This window comes from Heterocephalus glaber, unplaced genomic scaffold (assembly GCF_053883595.1).
Source record: "Heterocephalus glaber isolate CG9 unplaced genomic scaffold, H.glaber_assembly_v1.0 deba00001760, whole genome shotgun sequence".
Classification (NCBI taxonomy): Eukaryota; Metazoa; Chordata; class Mammalia; order Rodentia; family Bathyergidae; genus Heterocephalus; species Heterocephalus glaber.
In genome coordinates this window covers 5,935,745-5,953,120 of record NW_028258457.1, presented here as the reverse complement: position 1 = coordinate 5,953,120, position 17,376 = coordinate 5,935,745, and the positions used below count along the sequence as shown (strand labels likewise).

At 57.9% G+C, this 17,376-nt stretch overlaps 1 protein-coding gene across 9 annotated transcripts in view; it reads left to right on the top strand.

Annotated features, from left to right (window-relative positions):
- Dpp9 (dipeptidyl peptidase 9) overlaps window positions 1-16,692 on the top strand; it is a 44,601-nt gene extending 27,909 nt beyond the window's left edge. For 7 of the 9 annotated variants that reach the window (XM_004865720.4, XM_087201554.1, XM_021244932.2 and 4 more), the window contains 13 exons: window positions 1,464-1,525; window positions 2,952-3,052; window positions 4,287-4,464; window positions 4,569-4,731; window positions 6,451-6,530; window positions 8,114-8,266; window positions 8,538-8,673; window positions 10,373-10,518; window positions 10,594-10,740; window positions 11,770-11,922; window positions 12,508-12,650; window positions 13,976-14,087; window positions 15,666-16,692. In XM_004865720.4, coding sequence (XP_004865777.2) covers window positions 1,464-1,525; window positions 2,952-3,052; window positions 4,287-4,464; window positions 4,569-4,731; window positions 6,451-6,530; window positions 8,114-8,266; window positions 8,538-8,673; window positions 10,373-10,518; window positions 10,594-10,740; window positions 11,770-11,922; window positions 12,508-12,650; window positions 13,976-14,087; window positions 15,666-15,758 — 1,667 coding nt within the window. In that variant the 3' untranslated portion in view covers window positions 15,759-16,692. Of the gene's footprint in view, window positions 1-1,463; window positions 1,526-2,951; window positions 3,053-4,286; window positions 4,465-4,568; window positions 4,732-6,450; window positions 6,531-8,113; window positions 8,267-8,537; window positions 8,674-10,372; window positions 10,519-10,593; window positions 10,741-11,769; window positions 11,923-12,050; window positions 12,192-12,507; window positions 12,651-13,975; window positions 14,088-15,665 lie in introns of those variants that run through there. The other 2 variants (XR_002389578.2, XR_002389577.2) reach the window with 2 other exon arrangements.
- The last annotated feature ends 684 nt before the right edge of the window (window positions 16,693-17,376 follow it).

The window sequence follows — 17,376 nt, the reverse complement described above, 5'->3', positions numbered from 1 at the left end:
GAATCTCTCTGTCAGGGCGGGGTCTCGGTCCCAGCTGCCCTACTTTGCCTTCATAGAACCAGTGCACCCCAGATGCAGCACCCTGAATGTGTGTGGTTGGCGGCCAGTAAATTTTCCTGAAAGTTAGCCAGGCGTGTTCGTCCTTGCCTGTCACCTAGCTACTTGGGAAGCTGAGGCAGGAGGATCACCATGAGCTTGAGGCCAGTCTGAACTACGGTATACAGCAAGACCCTGTGTCAGAAAACAAAATAGAACAGGGCTGGAGATTTAGCTCTCGAAAGCACAAGGTCCTGAGTTTGATCCCTGGTACCAAAAAAACCAAAACAAAACAGAATGACAACAACAAAAAACATTTGGCCCAACCTAGGAAACTTAACCAGATCCCTTTAAAAAAAAGACAAAAAGTTCGATCACTGGTACCAAAAAAAAAAAAAAAAGCCCTTATTGACATTTGCATTGTAAATAATTGCACGTTGCAGTCACATTACACAGAAATAGCATTCTTCTTTCAACCTGTTTTTTGGGTTTTTACACTTGATCTTAGCCAAAAGGCCAAGAAGCGATTTTTGGGGGGTCTTTTTAAAACCATTTAAAAAGGATCTTAGCCATCCCAAAATGGGAAGCAGGGGAGAGGTGGCCCTTGGACCATAGTTTGTCAGTCCTGACAGCCAGGCAGGACCCTGGTGTTCACCTTACCAAGTGCCCATCCTGTTCTCATCCTTTTTCTGGCTTCATGTGCTGTCTGCCCTGGCTTCTCCCTTGCTTTCTGGCCACTGTAGACATGTGTAGTGGTGTTGTTGTTGTTGTTGTTTTTGTTGGGAGTACTAGGGATTAATCCCAGGCCTTTACACTGAGCTGCATCCACAGCCCTCTTTATTTATTTTTATTTTTTTTGGTACTGGGGCTCAAACTGGGGACCTTGTGCTTGTGAGGCAGGTGGCGGAACCACTGAGCTAAATCCCAGGCTCCCTCTTTATTTATTTATTTATTTATGTATTTATTTTGGTACCAGGGATCGAACTCGGGTCCTTGAGCTTGCGAGGCAGGTGGCAGAACCACTGAGCTAAATCCCCGGCCTCCCTCTTTATTTTTTAATCTGAGACAGCCTCGCTGAGTCAGTGAGTTGCCTGGCTAGGCTGGAACTTGCATTCTTCCTGGCTCAGCCTCCTGAGTGCTGGGGTGACGGGCGTGCGCCACACCGCCCAGCTTCTGGCCTGTACCCTTAGGCAGTAAAACCAGTTGTCACATCCCTGTCAGGATGTAGTCCCAGTCCTAAGTCTGAAAGTCCCTGGCTGTGGACTTTGCGCCCATGCCAGGGAGGGGATACACCTGCAAATGGACCGTTGGATACTCAGCCTCCCCCCACCCTAGCTGGGCCACCTCCTGTGGCCACCCAGCATCCCTGAACATGCTGGCATGTGGCACCATCCAGGTGGGCGCTCAGCTCCCTTTCACTTTCACAGGCAGCAAGAATCCCAAAATCGCCTTGAAGTTGGCCGAGTTCCAGACCGACAGTGAGGGCAAGGTACGGGTGCCTATACGGCCCAAGAGGCTGGCAGATGTAGTGGCCCCAGCTGGTGGGCGGTGGGGCTGGGGTCCATGCTGCCTCCTGCCCCAGGACACAGCTGCCATCAGCAGCCTGGGCAGGGAAGCTCCAGGGTGGGGACCTGCAGACTCAGCATAGTCCCCATCCAGCGTCTTGCGCAGGTCCTCACAGGTCACTTCCCTGCTCCATGGCACAGGCGGGTTCTGGGTGCCTCTCTGTTCCTCGCTGGCATTGAGTACCAGGTGCTCACCACTCAGGAAGTTGCTGTTTGGGCCCCAATGCCACGGAGTGGTGGCAGGGAGCAAAAGACATCATTGTCTGGGAACTGCATGGTCACCTCCAGATAGATCCTGTGACGCAACCTCCCAGCCCTTCCCCTACTTCCCTCCGCCTGGCCTGCCCTCCCTGGGGCCCCTGATCGCTCCCCAGACCCTGCAAACCCTAAGACGCAGAGGATGCCGGAGGCTGGGCAGCCATGCTGGGGGTTGCTCCCAGGTGGGGGGACACCAGGTGTCCAGAGGACCCTACATGTTTAGGAACAAGAGCACAGACAGGCCAAGGACACCCCAGCATGGCTTTGTGGAATGATGTCTGCACAACGTTTCAGGGGAAATGTGAGATAAATATGTGTGTTTTGATAGTTTGGGCGGTTGGGTTTTATTTTTGACATGCGTACCCCCCTCCCTGAACCTCCTCCTGGATTCTTTTTACTTTTTTTCTTTTTTCTTTTTTTTTTTTTTTGGTGATACTGAGGATGGAACCCAGGGCCTTTCCCATGCCATGATGAGAAAGCGCTCTGAACACTGAGCCACACCAGTGGCTTTTTTTTGTCTTGAGACAGGGTCTCGCTAAGTTGCCCAGGCTGGGCTTGAATCTATTTGGAGTCCTCCCGCCTCAGCCTCCCAAGTAGCTGGGGTGACAGGCGTATGCTACCATACTCAGCTCTTTTGCACTGTTTAACTCCTGCGGAGTGACTGTCGCAGTCCGCTAGGGCCACTGTAGCCAAGGGCTGCAGACAAGGCCTCTCCTGTTCTTGTCTCACAGTTCTGGAGGCCAGAAGTCCAAGGTCAAGGTGTCCCCTTCAGGTGAGGTTTTCCCAGGGCCAGGTGGGAGAGCATCCTGCCTCTTCTCAGGCTGTAGACGGCCCTCCTCTGTCTCCGCTGCCCACCTGCCATGCTGCCTCTGTCCCCAGCTTCCCCTTAGAAGGATGGCCGGTGCCTGATTCGGGTCCACCCTGCCCACATGACCTTATCTCCATCCAAGACACTTCAGTAGCCGCACTTCTGAAGCAGGTGGCCTCCCGAGGTCCCGGGGCCACATCTCCGCATCTGCATTTTGAGGTGCAGGGACCACTCAGCGCCATGGTAGTGTGGACAGCGGTGTGTGACAGCCCTGTCTCCCGCAGATCGTGTCCTCCTTCGAGAAGGAGTTGGTGCAGCCCTTCCACAAGCTCTTCCCCAAGGTGGAGTACATCGCCAGGGCTGGCTGGACGCACGACGGCAAGTAGTGAGTGACTCCTTGGACACGGCCGGGGGACCCTCGCAGGGCCTGGGGACAGGGTGGGCTGCCCATGCTGCACCTGCCTGCTCTGTGCCCTTCAGCCCCCTGAATATGGCTCTGTTCTCTGCCGGCCCACTTCCTCCGGTCACCCACACTCAGCCAGGCAAGGGACAAGACACTGGACCGGCCTCAAACTCACAATGCTCCTCCTGCCTCAGCCCAGGACATTTTTGTCATGTTTCCCAAACCGGGGTTCAAACTGGCAGAGGTTCTTGCAGATGGCTCAGACCCAGGCTGTAAGAAACAAGAAACATCTCATTCCAGGGCCCAACCCCAGCTCCATGCCCAGCCCTCATCTTTCCTCATACAGGCCAGAAACTCAGAGTAGCTTTCACAGGTTTGGGGGGATTTTTGTTTTTGTTTTTGAGACAGGCACTCACTCAGGGTGATCCTCCTGCCTCAGCCTCCCCGTGCTGGGATGACAGGTACACCACCACGCCCAGCTGATTGGTGTGATGACCCTGAATGACAGGTGGGGCAGGAGAGGGCTCGGGAAAGAAGATCCTCTCACACGTGAAGCATAGGGAGTTCACACCTTCCTGCCCCACCCCGAAGGCTGAGGGTACCAGCCCTGCACGTGTGTGCCCTGACGGCCTGTGGTACGTTCACGGTACGAGGGCAGAGCTGAGTCACTGAAAGCTGCCATGTGGACCACAGAGCCAAAAACGTGTCCTCTGTGGCCCTGGCTTCCTGAAAATGTGTGCTTTCCCTGCCTGGCGTTTTCTAGCCCCTTTCCAGTGGGGGCAGGCTCAGCACCACGGGCCCCGTCTGGGACTCGGGCCTCTCTGATGCTTCTTTCTCACTGTCTGTTGCTCACTCTCTGTGCAGGAGTGCTTTTGTACTTACGGTACTGACCTGGTGCTCGAGACAAACAAGTTAAAATGTTTTCCACTCAGCTAAGTGCAGTGGCATAGGACTGTCACCCCAGTATTCTGGGAGGCTGAGTCGGGAGGATTGCAAGTTCAGGCTCATTCTGGACAATGTAGTGACTTAGCTGAAAACAAAATGAACAGGATTGGGGATGTAGCTCAGTGTGAAGGCCCTGGGTTCCATCTCCAGTACCCTAAAAATAATGGGTACCCATGGGCTGAGGAGTTGTCGGCACACTGCCCAGACCCTGGGCACGTGGGACGCAGTTTCCAGAGCCCTCAGTGAGGGTGACATCTCGCCGTGTCCCCAGCGCCTGGGCCACGTTCCTGGACCGGCCACAGCAGCGGCTCCAGCTCGTGCTCCTGCCCCCAGCCCTATTCATCCCGGCCCCTGAGAGCGAGGAGCAGCGGCTGGCCTTCGCCAGGACCGTCCCCAAGAGTGCCCAGCCACACGTGGTGTACGAGGAGGTCACCAGCGTCTGGGTCAATGTGAGTAGGGGCGGGGTGTGTGCGTCCTGGTCCCCGCGGGGCAGGACACGACGGCCGAAGGGCTGGGCATCCCCTCCTGACCCGCCTCCTCTGGTGCTCCCCAGGTCCACGACATCTTCTACCCCTTCCCCCAGTCCGAGGGGTCTGAGGAGTTCTGCTTCCTCCGGGCCAACGAGTGTAAGACCGGCTTCTGCCACCTGTACAAAGTCACTGTCCTCCTGAGACCCAACAGCTACAACTGGACAGAACCCCTCAGCCCTGGGGAAGGTGAGCGCCCACAGAGAGACCAGGGGCTCGCAAGAGGGAGTGCAGCATGGACCCCATCAGCGGGCCCCCTGAGCACTCACTGTGCCCCAGGCCCTTTGCACAACCAGGGCTCTGCAAACCACAGCCCTGCTCCCATCCTCCCACACAATGCTGTATTGGCACAGGACTGTGCTCGTCTACAGGTGCCCAGTGCTGCTTTGTGCTCCAAGGCAGAGGCGAGTGGTGAGAGTTACCCTTGGGCTCCTGACCCCTGCTCTGGATGCAAGGTTGGAGTGGCAGAAAGAGGCCAGTGTTACCCTGGTCTTACGGAGGGTTCTAGTGGAGGAGAAGGGATGCTCTGGGAACAGATACTGTCCTGGAGTGTGGGATGAGGAGGGAGGGGTCAGAGATCCCACGGTTTCTTCCAGAACAAGCATCAGGAGACTGGATAGCAAGTTGGAGGGCAATGACCTGGAGAAGCAATAGGAGGACCATGGCACAGCTGTGCAAAGGCCCTGGGGCAGGATGGAGCCAGTTTGGTGCAGGAGCAGTGAGGCTCCTGTGTGGGTAGAGTAGAGGGAGGCAGGGAAGGGATGGGCAGGTTGTTCAGGGCCCTGTGGGCTACAGGGAGGACTTGGGCTTTGGCCCTGAAGGAAGCGGAAGTCATCAGTCTTTCATGGGTTCTAAATGACTCCTGGTTTTCATGTGGCACTCAGGCCAGGGGGAGTGGAGAGGTGAGCGGCTCACAGCAGTGAGCCTGGGGTGTTGCTGTGCATGTGCCGTCTGCAAGGGAATCGGTGCTAGATCCATGGGGAGAGGCAGTGTGGGCGCCCAGGAGGTTCTGGGGTGAAGACTGGAACAGGAACCCTCGGGGACCATTGAGAGAGAAAAGGAACCCCAGGCTTGGCTGTTGGACGTGTAGAATCAGGGTGCTCCATGGCAGAGGGGGTGTGGGGATCAGCAATGGCCCCAGGACTGGGAGCAGAGCATAGGCCCGGGAAGTGTGGGCATCTCACAGCCAGAGGCACAGGGTGTAGCCTGCGTGGCTGTGTGGTCCGGGCACCGGCCAGGGGCCTGCAGAGTCGGGACAGGACCTCCCTGGCCCCGCTGTGCTCGGGGTGTCCGGGGCACTGCAGGGTGCTGAGCAGCATCCCAGCCTCCAGCTGCTCCATGCCAGCAGCTCCCCAGCGTGACGGCCACGGCTGCCCTAGACACCAGGGCTCCCTGGGGCCAGAGCCCCACAGTTCAGAGGCAGTGCCCACAAGTGACCCAAGGCAGCCAGCCACACAGGACAGGGAGCAAGTGTGGGCGGCATCCAGGGGTGTGGGAGAGGGGGCATCAGGAGTGAGCTGAGCCCCAGGCTCCCGAGGGGCCAGGTGAAATGGGAGCCAAGACGCGGCCGTCTCCTTGCGCTGTGATCTTGGCCGGCCCTTGGGGTTGGCACAGCTGGCAGGGCGAGCCCCTCTAGGCAGAGCCTCCCTGAGCTCTGTGCTGTGGCCTGCGGTTGCCGGGATGGTTTGACCACCCCTGCCAAGCACCAGGAGCTTTTCCTTAGACGTTAGGGTGGAGTGTGGCCTCCAGCCTTTTGGGTCCCCACATTGGCTCCTTGCTTCCTTTCACCTCTTCTTTTTTTTTTTTTGGTACCGGGAATCGAACTCGGGACCTTTCACTTGCAAGGCAGGTGGCGGAACCACTGAGCTAAATCCCCGGCCCCCTTCACCTCTTCTTTTCTCCTTCCAGATGAATTTAAATGCCCGATCAAGGAGGAGACTGCGCTGACCAGTGGCGAATGGGAGGTCCTGGCCAGGCACGGCTCCAAGGTACCAGTCAGTCAGTCTCCCCCGCCCCCGCCTCCTCCCTGGTCAAGGACCTGGGGCTCAGGAGCTGGGGCACCAGTAGGAAGCAGCAGGTTCCAGGTGCCCATCCTCAGATCTTAACCCCAGCCAGTCCTGGCGTGAAGGCTGAGCCCATCCCAGTGCCACCTGGGGGTTCAGGTCGACTCCTTTCACTCCCTGGAGCCCACTGGGAATTGAGAGTGTCAGGCAGTGTCCTCTGCAGCCTGCCCCACACCAGCCCCGCAGGTTCCCTGACAAAAGCTGCAGCTGCTGAGGGGAGGTCTGCCTTCCCTCCCCACACATGCTGTCAGGACACCTGAGAAAGACACCACCGCGCCTTCATGGGGTTCAGTTATACAAAGGTCCGCTTTTTTTTGTTTTTTTAAGACAGGATCTCACTATGCAGCTCAGGCTGGCCTTGAACTCACAGAGATCCTCTTGCCTCAGCCTCTCGAGTGCTGGGATTACAAGCGTGTGCCACCACACCTGGCTAAAATTCCACATTTTCCAGAGATGTTCCTCAGGCCAGACTGCTGGATCCCTCCCTCACACCAGCGCACACCTCCCTGACCCCCCTCACACAGCTCCACACGCTTTGTGCTTGTGCTTTTTTTTTTTTTTTTTTTTTTTTGGTACCGGGGATGGAACTTGGGTCCTTGCACTTATGCAGCAGGTGGCAAAACCACTGAGCTAAATCCCCGGCCCTACTTTGTGCATCTTTATCCCTATGTTTCAGAGGTTTTCCAGCTTCTCGGGTAAATTCCTTAGCAGCAGTTCCCAGCAGCCTCTTTTGTGGAGCTGTGTCCCTTTGTTGTTGTTGTTGTTTCCAGTATTAGGGATTGAACCCAGGGCCTTTGCACTGACCTAAACCTCCAGCCTTTTTTATTCTTTGATACAGGCTCTAAGTTGCCGAGGTAGGACTTGACTTGTGATCCTCCTGCCTCAGCCTCCCTCAGTGCTGCAATTACAGGTGTGCTCCACTGTGCATGCCCTGCTGAAGGCTGTGCCCTTTGTGAGATGTTTTGCCTGCCGGGTGCTGGGTGCGCCCCAGACCTACAATAGCTATTCATATCTCCACCTTTGCCCCACAGAAAAGCCACCCCAACATCACAAGGGCTCTGGTCACTTCAAGGGCTTCAGCCACTCCCTCCAGCTTCTTTGGTCTGGGCACAGGGCCATGCTCTTCTGTCCACAGTCAGGGCAGGAGGAGGTCCTCAATCCTGTGGGACTCTGGGTTCATTTTGGGGAGATTGCTCAAAGAGGATCCCCCCTCAGCGGCTGTGTGTCCTTCCGGGACAGTCCTGGTCTAAGCACCCCAGAGAGCCATGCTGAGTCTCTGTAGGGCCTGAGGGACAGGCTGAGTAGGCCAGGGGCTGGCGGGTCCCAGGCTCTGCCCCCATGGCCCCAAGGGACTGTCCAGGTCCTGCATTGTGATTCCAGCCCTGCCAGAGGACCCGGGGTCAGACGGGGACAAGTGGGTCCCCTGACCACAGGCGCAGGGCCACAGGGGAGAGGCTGGAAGCCCCAGCTGGGCCTGGTACTGGTCACAGGAGACCCGTCCCCCACAGATCTGGGTCAACGAGGAGACGAAGCTGGTGTACTTCCAAGGGACGAAGGACACACCGCTGGAGCACCACCTCTATGTGGTCAGCTATGAGACAGCCGGCGAGATCGTGCGCCTCACCACGCCTGGCTTCTCGCACAGTTGCTCCATGAGCCAGGTGGGCACTGCCCCAGCGTCCCCATCCCTGAGGGCAGTGGACCTCTGTCATGACCATGGCCAGGCTGCAACCCCCGGGGAGGGGGCAGAGCCACCTACTGGGCCTCAGAATGATGGCCATCCCTGTCCTGACAGTTGGATGACAGGACAGCTGGGTGACTGTGTGGTCCCGGTCAGTATGGAGGCAGGGAGAGGTGTTGTGTGGGAGGAGGGATGATGACACTGCATGGTGGTGGAGTTCCCCATGTGAGCACTCGCCCTGCTGCCCACAGAACTTCGACATGTTCATCAGCCACTATAGCAGTGTGAGCACCCCGCCCTGCGTGCACGTGTACAAGCTCAGTGGCTCCGATGATGACCCCCTGCACAAGCAGCCACGCTTCTGGGCCAGCATGATGGAGGCAGCCAGTGAGTAGCGGGAGCCCGAGATCCGGCCGGCAGGGCTCCCGGCATCGAGTGCTTGTGAGCAGCCAGAACGGGGTGGGTGGACAGTCGGATCCTGGGTGCCTCACACTAGCACCCAGCCAGTTCAGAACCTGCCACTTCCTCCTGGCCCTGGAGGCCCAGCTGGGAGGCACAAATAGGGGCTCTAGTTTGCTGGGCGTGGTGGCGCACTCCTGTAACCAGCACTCAGAAGATGGGGCCAGGGGGTTGGAGCAAGCTCAAGGCCAGCCTGGGCTACACAGTGTCTCAAAGTAAATAAAAAAGGAAACAAGCCATACTTCCGGGTAAATAAGAGGCCTCCTGGCTCTTGGCCCTGGCACCTGAGGGCAGGTCCTTGGCAGGGTACAAGGACCCTGGGTGACCAAGGGGCTATTTGCGGAGCTCTCGGCCAATATCAGGTTAGGAGATCCCTGGCCAGGAGTGGCCAAGGCAGGGCAAGGCAGTCACATCATCACACTTTGTCCTCGACCGTGTTTGCCCATAGCGGTGACACTGAGACACTCAGAGCCTGGCGGCTTCCGGTAAATTGCCAACTGGACCTGTGTTACTGCTGATTTTCCTTTAAATTGACTTGCCCTCTACCTAAAGAAACATACTCCAGGGCCGGGGATTTAGCTCAGTGGTTCCACCGCCAGCCCCGCAAGCACAAGGACCCTACTTCGATCCCTGGTACCAAAAAAAAAAAGAAACATTCCAGGGCTGGAGATTTAGCTCAGTGGCGCCGTGCCTACCTCACAAGTGCAAGGTCCTGAGTTTGATCCCTGATACCAGGAAAAAAAAAAGAAACATACTCCAGGAAGAACCTCACCCCCACCACTGTGATTGGACAACCAGTGTCACTTTGGAAAAAATCAGTTAGAGGGCCGGGGATTTAGCTCAGTGGTGCTGCACCTGCCTGGCAAGTGCAAGGCCCTGAGTTTGATCCCTGGTTTCACACAAAAAAAATAAAATCAGCTGGGGATTTAGCTCAGTGGTCTCGTCGCCTGCTGCGCAAGCGCAAGGACCCAAGTTCAACCCCTGGTACCAAAAAAAATAAATAAATAAAATAAAATAAAATCAGAAAGCCAGCCATGGTGCACATCTGTCATCCCAGCATTCTGGGAAGCTGAGGCAGGAAAATTCCAAGCCAGCTTTAGCAACTCAGCAATATATTAAGACCCTACATCAAAATAAGAAGTAAAAAGGGCTGGTTTTGGAGCTCAGTGCAAAGCCCCTTGGTTGAATATTCATTACCACAAAAAATAAAGGGAGGGAAGAAAGAAAGAATGAACTCGGTGAACAACAGCCTATACAATGAACTGTCTCTTGTACTAAAGGCCCCAGGCCGCCACTGGGGGTCAGCAAGGTCAGGGTCCCAGCCATGCTGAGTCACTCTCCTTGGGGGGACGAAGAGTGGAGAGTAGCCAGAAGGGGACAAGCTTTCTCAGCTCGAGGATCTCTGAACATTCACACTTGTTCACCCTAACGGCGTCCCCCGGTTCCCCTTTAGTCATCCTGCAGGGTCTTTCTCCTCTCACCGCCCCAACTCTATCAGGAAGCCCAGAGGAAGAGGGGCGCTTTGGGTCCCCCCTCCGAGGCTCAGGTGGGCCATGGAGCCTGGTGACAGCTGGGTATGGCCAGCCCAGCACCTCCACTTGGAAGTCACAGACACCCCCTCCCACAGGCTGTCCCCCGGACTATGTGCCCCCCGAGATCTTCCACTTCCACACGCGGTCGGATGTGCGGCTCTATGGCATGATCTACAAGCCGCACACCCTGCAGCCGGGGAAGAAGCACCCCACAGTGCTGTTTGTGTATGGGGGCCCCCAGGTGGGTGTGCCTGTCCCATCCCCGCCCTCGTCCGCCTGGTGTCTCTGGTAGACACTCACCCCCCACCCTCCACAGGTGCAGCTCGTGAATAACTCCTTCAAAGGCATCAAGTACCTGCGGCTCAACACACTGGCGTCCCTGGGCTATGCTGTGGTTGTGATTGACGGCCGGGGATCCTGTCAGCGGGGGCTCCGATTTGAAGGAGCCCTGAAGAACCAAATGGTAACTTCCCGCCACTGTTGTTCTGGGCCCTGCCCACATCAGGAAAGGGAGCCCCGTGTCTGGTGGGCTGGGCTGTGGGCCCCATCTGCAGGACAGTCCTGGCCAGGATGTTAGTGAGGTGGCCGTTAAAACCAAGCAAGCATCCCGCTTTGCTGCTCAGCTCTGAGCTAGGGCCATGGGGACACAGGTGAATGTCCTGGCCACATGTGCCTAGGCACATATCCCTGGGGGAGGCTGAGAGATGCAGATACAGCTGGACACAGCAGTACCGGTGGGGCCCACAGGAAGCCCTGTGGCTGGGCTGGACAGGGACAGTGGCTGGAGTCGTGGTAACAGAAGCGAAGATCATTATTGTAGTGACAGTGATAAGGATGGCGGTGGTGGTGGTGACCGTCTTACCTCCATTCCTGCTGCTGTACCAAGATACCACAGCTCTGGGCACTTCAGAATGGAAATGTGTCTCGGTTCTGGAGGACAGGCGTGTGGAAAAGGCTGAGCCTCAGTGCCAGGGTGGTGCCTTGCTGCTGCTGCCCCCAGAGGGGTAGAACGTGCATGTGGAGAAAGGGATGCAAGGGCCAAAAAGGGACAGAGTCCTGCATGGGGGCCTGTCTGTCCTGACGCCAGCCGTGGTGACACAGTCCCCTCCTAAGGCCACCCCGGGGGATTGGATTTTGGAGGGAAGACCATCGCCCAGTGCTTGACAGAGGTGACAGTGGCTTGTGATGGGGCTGACCAAGCCTTGGCACTGGCCCCTGCCACCCCACCACAACTGGGCATGCTGACTGTTAGATCATGTGACCGTGCCTATCTCAGGGCCAGCAGACTGAGGGCCAGAGCAGACCTGTGACCAAGAGTCGCCCGGGAGCCAGGCAGCAGAGCAGGGCCAGCACCCTACAAGAGCTGGCAGGGTCCGGGATGGGCCAGGGAGACAGGCTGCTCCTAATCTAGGAGAAGCAGCTTGCATGGGGCCAGAGGTGGGTGCTGAGCTGCCCCGGAGAAAGGCCGTTGAGCTGCTGGCCTTGCCCCCAGGGCCAAGTGGAGATCGAAGACCAGGTGGAGGGCTTGCAGTTCGTGGCCCAGAAGTACGGCTTCATCGACCTGAGCCGCATCGCCATCCATGGCTGGTCCTATGGTGGCTTTCTGTCACTCATGGGCCTCATCCACAAGCCTGAGGTCTTCAAGGTAGGCCCCGCCCCTGTCCCCTTAGTCCCGCCCACCGGCCCCGCCCGCCCGCGGCCCCGCCCACGCCACCGAGCCAACCCCGGAGGCGCCTGCGCCAGGGGCCTCGCCACGTGGCTGTTTCTCCGCAGCAGCCCCACGGGGCCGAGCCCCCCTCCTCATTGCCCGCCACCGCCGACCCCAGGATGGCATCCGGCCGCACAAAAGCCCCAGCCCGCCGGCAGCTCTCTCTGGGAGGCTGAGCCCGGGACCCCGGCCTCGGATGGGCAGAGGTGGGGCATGGTGTGGAGAGCTTCGGGGAGGGGGCCTAGGCCGGTGGCACAGTCGGGGCACCGGGGCGGCGGCCACGAGGAGGAGGAGGAAGTGGGGCCGGGCCCTCGGTGTCCTCCCGCGATGCCCTCCTCCCCGGAGCAGCGCACAGCCCCAGGGACAGCCCTGGGGACACCCGGCCAGGGTCCCCTCCCTGCCACTCACATGCATGACCAGCCCCACACCTCCAGGAAGGCCCGGACAGCGGGCAGCTCCGCACCCGGACTCGACGCCTCTTTCTCTCTCCGTTTCTCCCTGCCCGCCCTCTGTGTCCGCCAGGTGGCCATCGCGGGCGCGCCGGTCACCGTGTGGATGGCCTACGACACCGGGTACACGGAGCGCTACATGGATGTGCCCGAAAACAACCAGCAGGGCTACGAGGCGGGCTCTGTGGCCCTGCACGTGGAGAAGCTGCCCAACGAGTAAGGCCCTGCTGCATGCCCGGGCCCACCTCTTGCCCCAGGCCAGGACTTGGCTGCCCACTCTGTGCCTCTCCGAATCGGAAGAGATGGCGTCGCCCCACTTCTCACACATCCCCATCGCTAGACCCCCTAAGCGCTTGCCCACAAGGGTTTATTTTGTTGTTGTTTGGTGCACTGGGGATTGAACCCAGGGCCTCAGAGCTGCATCCTCAGCCCTTTTTATTTTTTGAGCCAGGGTCTCCCTAAGTTGCCAAATTGCCCTGGCTGTGCTTGAACTGCGATCCTCCTCCCTCAGCCTCCCAGAGGCTGTGCATGCGGAAATGACAGGCGTGCACCACCGTACTTGGCTTTACTGCCCTGAATGTAGCCATGGGCTCCTTGACCCATACCACTGTCTCGTGGCCACTGCCAGTGTGCTCTGGGACATAGACGCCCACCAGGTGATAGCGTCAGGCCAGGGGCACCCAGATGTCCCCTTCACCTTTGGGCTTGGTGACCTTCTCTGGTGCGTCCCCATTGGCTAGTGCCCTGGCATCCGCTAGAGCCCCTTCCAGGGACCTGTGGAGCTCTAACTGGGCTCCAGGACAACTCTAAAGCGCAGCCTGACCCCACGCCACTGACCTCGAGCACCAGCAGGGGCCGCGTGCGTCCATGTTCCCGTCACTGTGAATCCAAGGACGGCGCTAATTAGCAACTGCTGGTGGCAGTGGGCAGTATTCTGCAGCCAGAGAGGTGGCCGAGTGCAGGACCCTGCAGAGGCGCCAGGTGCCCCAGAATCCTTCGCCTCAAAACAGTTACTTTAGGGCCAGGGATTTAGCTCAGTGGTTCCACTGCCTGCCTTGCAAGCACAAGGTCCCGAGTTTGATCCCTGGTACCAAAAAAAGCCAAAACAAAACACTTACCTCAGATTAAATGAATTCGACCTCAGTAGATTCTTTCATAGAGAGAAAAAATAAGCCAGGCGGGGTGCCATGTGATTGTTAACCTACCTCCCTCGCAGGATTGCACGTTCGAATCCAGCCTAGGCACTTTAGGGGGGCTTTGCCTCAAAATTTAAAAATTAAAATTTTAAAACATTAAAAGAATTTACTTCTTTAGTCATCCCGGCCACTTTGCATGTGCTCATCAGCTGTAAGTGGCCAGTGAGGGCCAGGGTGGGTGTAGAACATTGTCACCGCAGAGTTCTCGCGGTGTGTACCCCTCCCCCTCCCTGCATGAGAGCCAAGATGACCCTGCCTGTCAGCGGTGCCACGCTGGGGCTGGAGACTGGCCCTGAGCCCCCACAGCAACCCCGGCCTTAAACCCCTGTCCTCATGGTCTTCCAGGCCCAACCGGCTGCTGATCCTCCACGGCTTTCTGGATGAAAACGTGCACTTTTTCCACACAAACTTCCTCGTCTCGCAGCTCATCCGGGCCGGGAAACCTTACCAACTCCAGGTGCGAGGCTGCTAGTGCATGCCAAGGAAGGGCACCAGGCCCCCTAGGGTACAGGAGGAGTAGCTTGAGGACAGGATGCCCTGCAGCTGGAGGGAGTGGAATGGGGTGTGGCCAGGTGATTGGCAAGGCCTGGGTGGGCGGGACCTCGTGTGGGTGGGGCTTGGTGAGAGGCGGGGCTTAGGGATGTGAGGTTTTAGGGGTAAGGGGTAAGGCTTCAATTGGGGGTGGGGCTAAGGTGATGAGGGCAGGGTTTTATTAGAAGGGGTTGGGGTCTCCAAGGAGTGGAGATTCTGTCTAGGTAGCACTGTTCCCATTGAACAGATGAAGGAACGGGGTCACAGAGCATGGGGACAGCCTTCCAGGAACCAGGGCTTGGCAGGTCCCACCATGCTGGCCAGGGAGGGAGAAAGAAGGCAGAGTCCCTGTTGGGTGAGGAGCTGATGGAGGGGAACTGCCCCCATTGCGACCAGACTTGAGGGCAGGTTGATGAGTCCTTGTGTAGTTCCAGGCCGGGGACAGTGTCCTCAGACTTGCAGCCTTTCCTGGGGTGGTTGAAGAACCCCAGCATAAAGGGGAGGAGCCCAGTGGCTGCTTGGTGCCTTACTTCCCAGGCCAGTGGGCCACTTGACATCCGTGAGCCTGAAGAGGAGGGTATGGCTCAGACCCACCTCAGTCGAGCACATGCCTGTCATCTCAGCACTCTGGGAGGCTGAGGCAGGAGGATCACAAGTCCAACCCCAGCCTGCTGGGACAACTTAGAGACCTGAACCCTATCTTAAGATAAAAATGAGGGGCTGGAGACGTAGCTCAGTGCAAACACCCTGGGTTCAATCCCCAGTATAAGAAAGGGTGGGGGCCGGGGATTTAGCTCAGTGGTTTCACCGCCTGCTGCACAAGCGCAAGGACCCGAGTTCAATCCCCGGTATCAAAAAAAAAAAAAAAGAAAAGAAAGGGAGGGAAGGAGAGAGGGAAAGAGAGAGAGATGGGCAGGGTAGAGGGACCACCACATTATGGCCGGGTCCTCCAGGAACCTGTGGGTCTGGTGTCAGAGCTGTCCCTCCAGTCCTAGGGACAGCAGGGAACTGTTGAGACTGGCTTCATGGCCAAAAGCACGACTAGTGCCCCATCTCCGCCCACCCAGAGGACCAGGCATTGGCTGGTTCGGGTCTCAGTGGCCCTGACACCAACGTGTTACTGCCCGCTGTTGGTCACGTTCCTCTCACGTGGTAGGATGACAGAGAGAACACAAGTCCAGGATTGGTTGCTACCTTGGGGACCTGGAGCTCAGTCCATGAGGTTCAAACGGGGTATAGCAGGGTGGCGGAGGTGAGGGCACGGAGACTGAGCCCCAGAGCCTCCTGGGGACCTGCGTGTGGCACTCAGCCGGCCAGAGGGCAGGAGGCCCTGGCGTCTCCCTTAGCCTCTCACACCTCCGAGAGTGTGAAGTCTCGTGGGGCTTGCTTTCCTGAGCCCCCAAAGAGCCCACGGGTTTTTATTCTGCACCCCATTTCCAGAAGCAGGGGAGGAGCCCCAGGACTGGGGTGCCCCCCTCAGCCCCTGTGTCCCTCCTCCCTGCAGATCTACCCCAACGAGAGACACAGTATCCGATGCCCCGAGTCAGGCGAGCACTACGAGGTCACGCTGCTGCACTTTCTCCAAGAATACCTCTGAGCCGCCGGGCCTCACTCCAGAGCACAAAGCCCAGGGCCAGGCAGAGGCCCCCAGTGGCCCCACACACCCGCCTGGGCGCCTGTCCTGCCACCCGCCCCAGGACAGCCTTGAGGCCCAGGAGGAGCCACCTCACCGCTGCCTTTCCCGCCCTAACGCCTTCAATCCTTTTTTTTTTTTTTTTTTAATTACTGCTCCTGGTTTGCTTTGCTTGCTGCTTCTTGGTTGCCAGGACAGAGACGGTGGCTGATCCGCAGGTGACACTGCCTTGGGCCACCCAGCTCTTCGGCCAGAAGAGACTCCGAGGAGCCAGGCTGGGGAGTGAGGTGGGCACAGCCCTGGGTGCCCTCCACCCCGATGGCCTGGGTCCCCTGTGCTGGCAGCCACCGTCCCCAGCACAGGAGCCTGGGAATGCCTGTCCTCCCTCCCCGCCGCCACCCACTTCATATCTGCATTCCCTCAAGGGGCATTTTACATAACTAAGAGACAGAAAGCAAGGGGTGCCTAGATCTAGAATCAGGGTGTGTGGCTGGGCAGTGGGGTGTCCACCCTCCACTGTGAGCCCTGCGTGTCCAAAGCCCAGACGGCAGAGTGGCCAGGGCCTGCTGGGGTTGACGCCTGTGGACGCAAGGAGCCCTCCTGCCCTTGCTCTCCCCTCCCCAGCTGTCCAGCCACACACGTCTGCCTGGCCCTGACACAGGGTCCCGGTGTTGGGAGTGGGAACTGCCCACCATGGGGTCCTGGTCCCACTTCCTTCCCTTCCCCTCCAAGAGTTCAGGCAAAGAGCAAAAAGAAAAGGAGAAAAAAAAAAAGGAAGGAAGGAAACCACCTCTACATATTATGGAAAGAAAATATTTTTGTCAATTCTTATTCTTTTATAATTATGCGTGTAAGAAGTAGACTCATTAAACAATCCCAGATGGGACACTGCCGCCTGCCCGAGGCTCCTAAGTCCTGACACTGTCCTAGGGGGAGGGGATGCCGGGTGTCACGCTTGCCCCCTTGACAGTGCCCGGCCCCTTAGTGGCCTAGCCCAGAGAGGACAAACTGTGCCCAGCAGCCAGTGTCCCTGAGCGTCCAGGAGGACCAGTGGGTCTGTGGCCCCCAAAGTGCTGCCCTTTGTGGGTCCTTGAACTTGTCCAGGGGCTTTGCCCCGCTCCCAGGAAATGCCAACCGGGCAGGCATTGCCAGCCAGCCAAGACACCAACCAAGGCACTGCTGACAGTGCTTGGCCCTTGGGCTTTCTTTTCTTTTTTTTTTGTTTTTTGGTACCAGGGATTGAACTCAGCTCCTTGCACTTGCGCAGCAGGCGGTGAAACCACTGAGCTAAATCCCCAGCCCTTGGGCTTTCTAATAGCACAGGGACCGCCATGCTCAGTCCCCATTCTAGATACTTTTGGAAGCCCCACTCTAAAGCCTCTACAGTCAGGCACAGTGGTGCACGCCTATCATCCCAGCTACTCAGGAGGCCAAGGTAAGAGGATCACGAGTTCCAGCCCAGGAAACTTACTGAGACATCTCAAAGTGCAAATGCCAGGGATTTAGCTCAGTGGTGCCGCCGCCTGCCTCGCAAGTGCAAGGTCCCGAGTTCTATCCCTGGTACCAAAAACAAAATAAAATG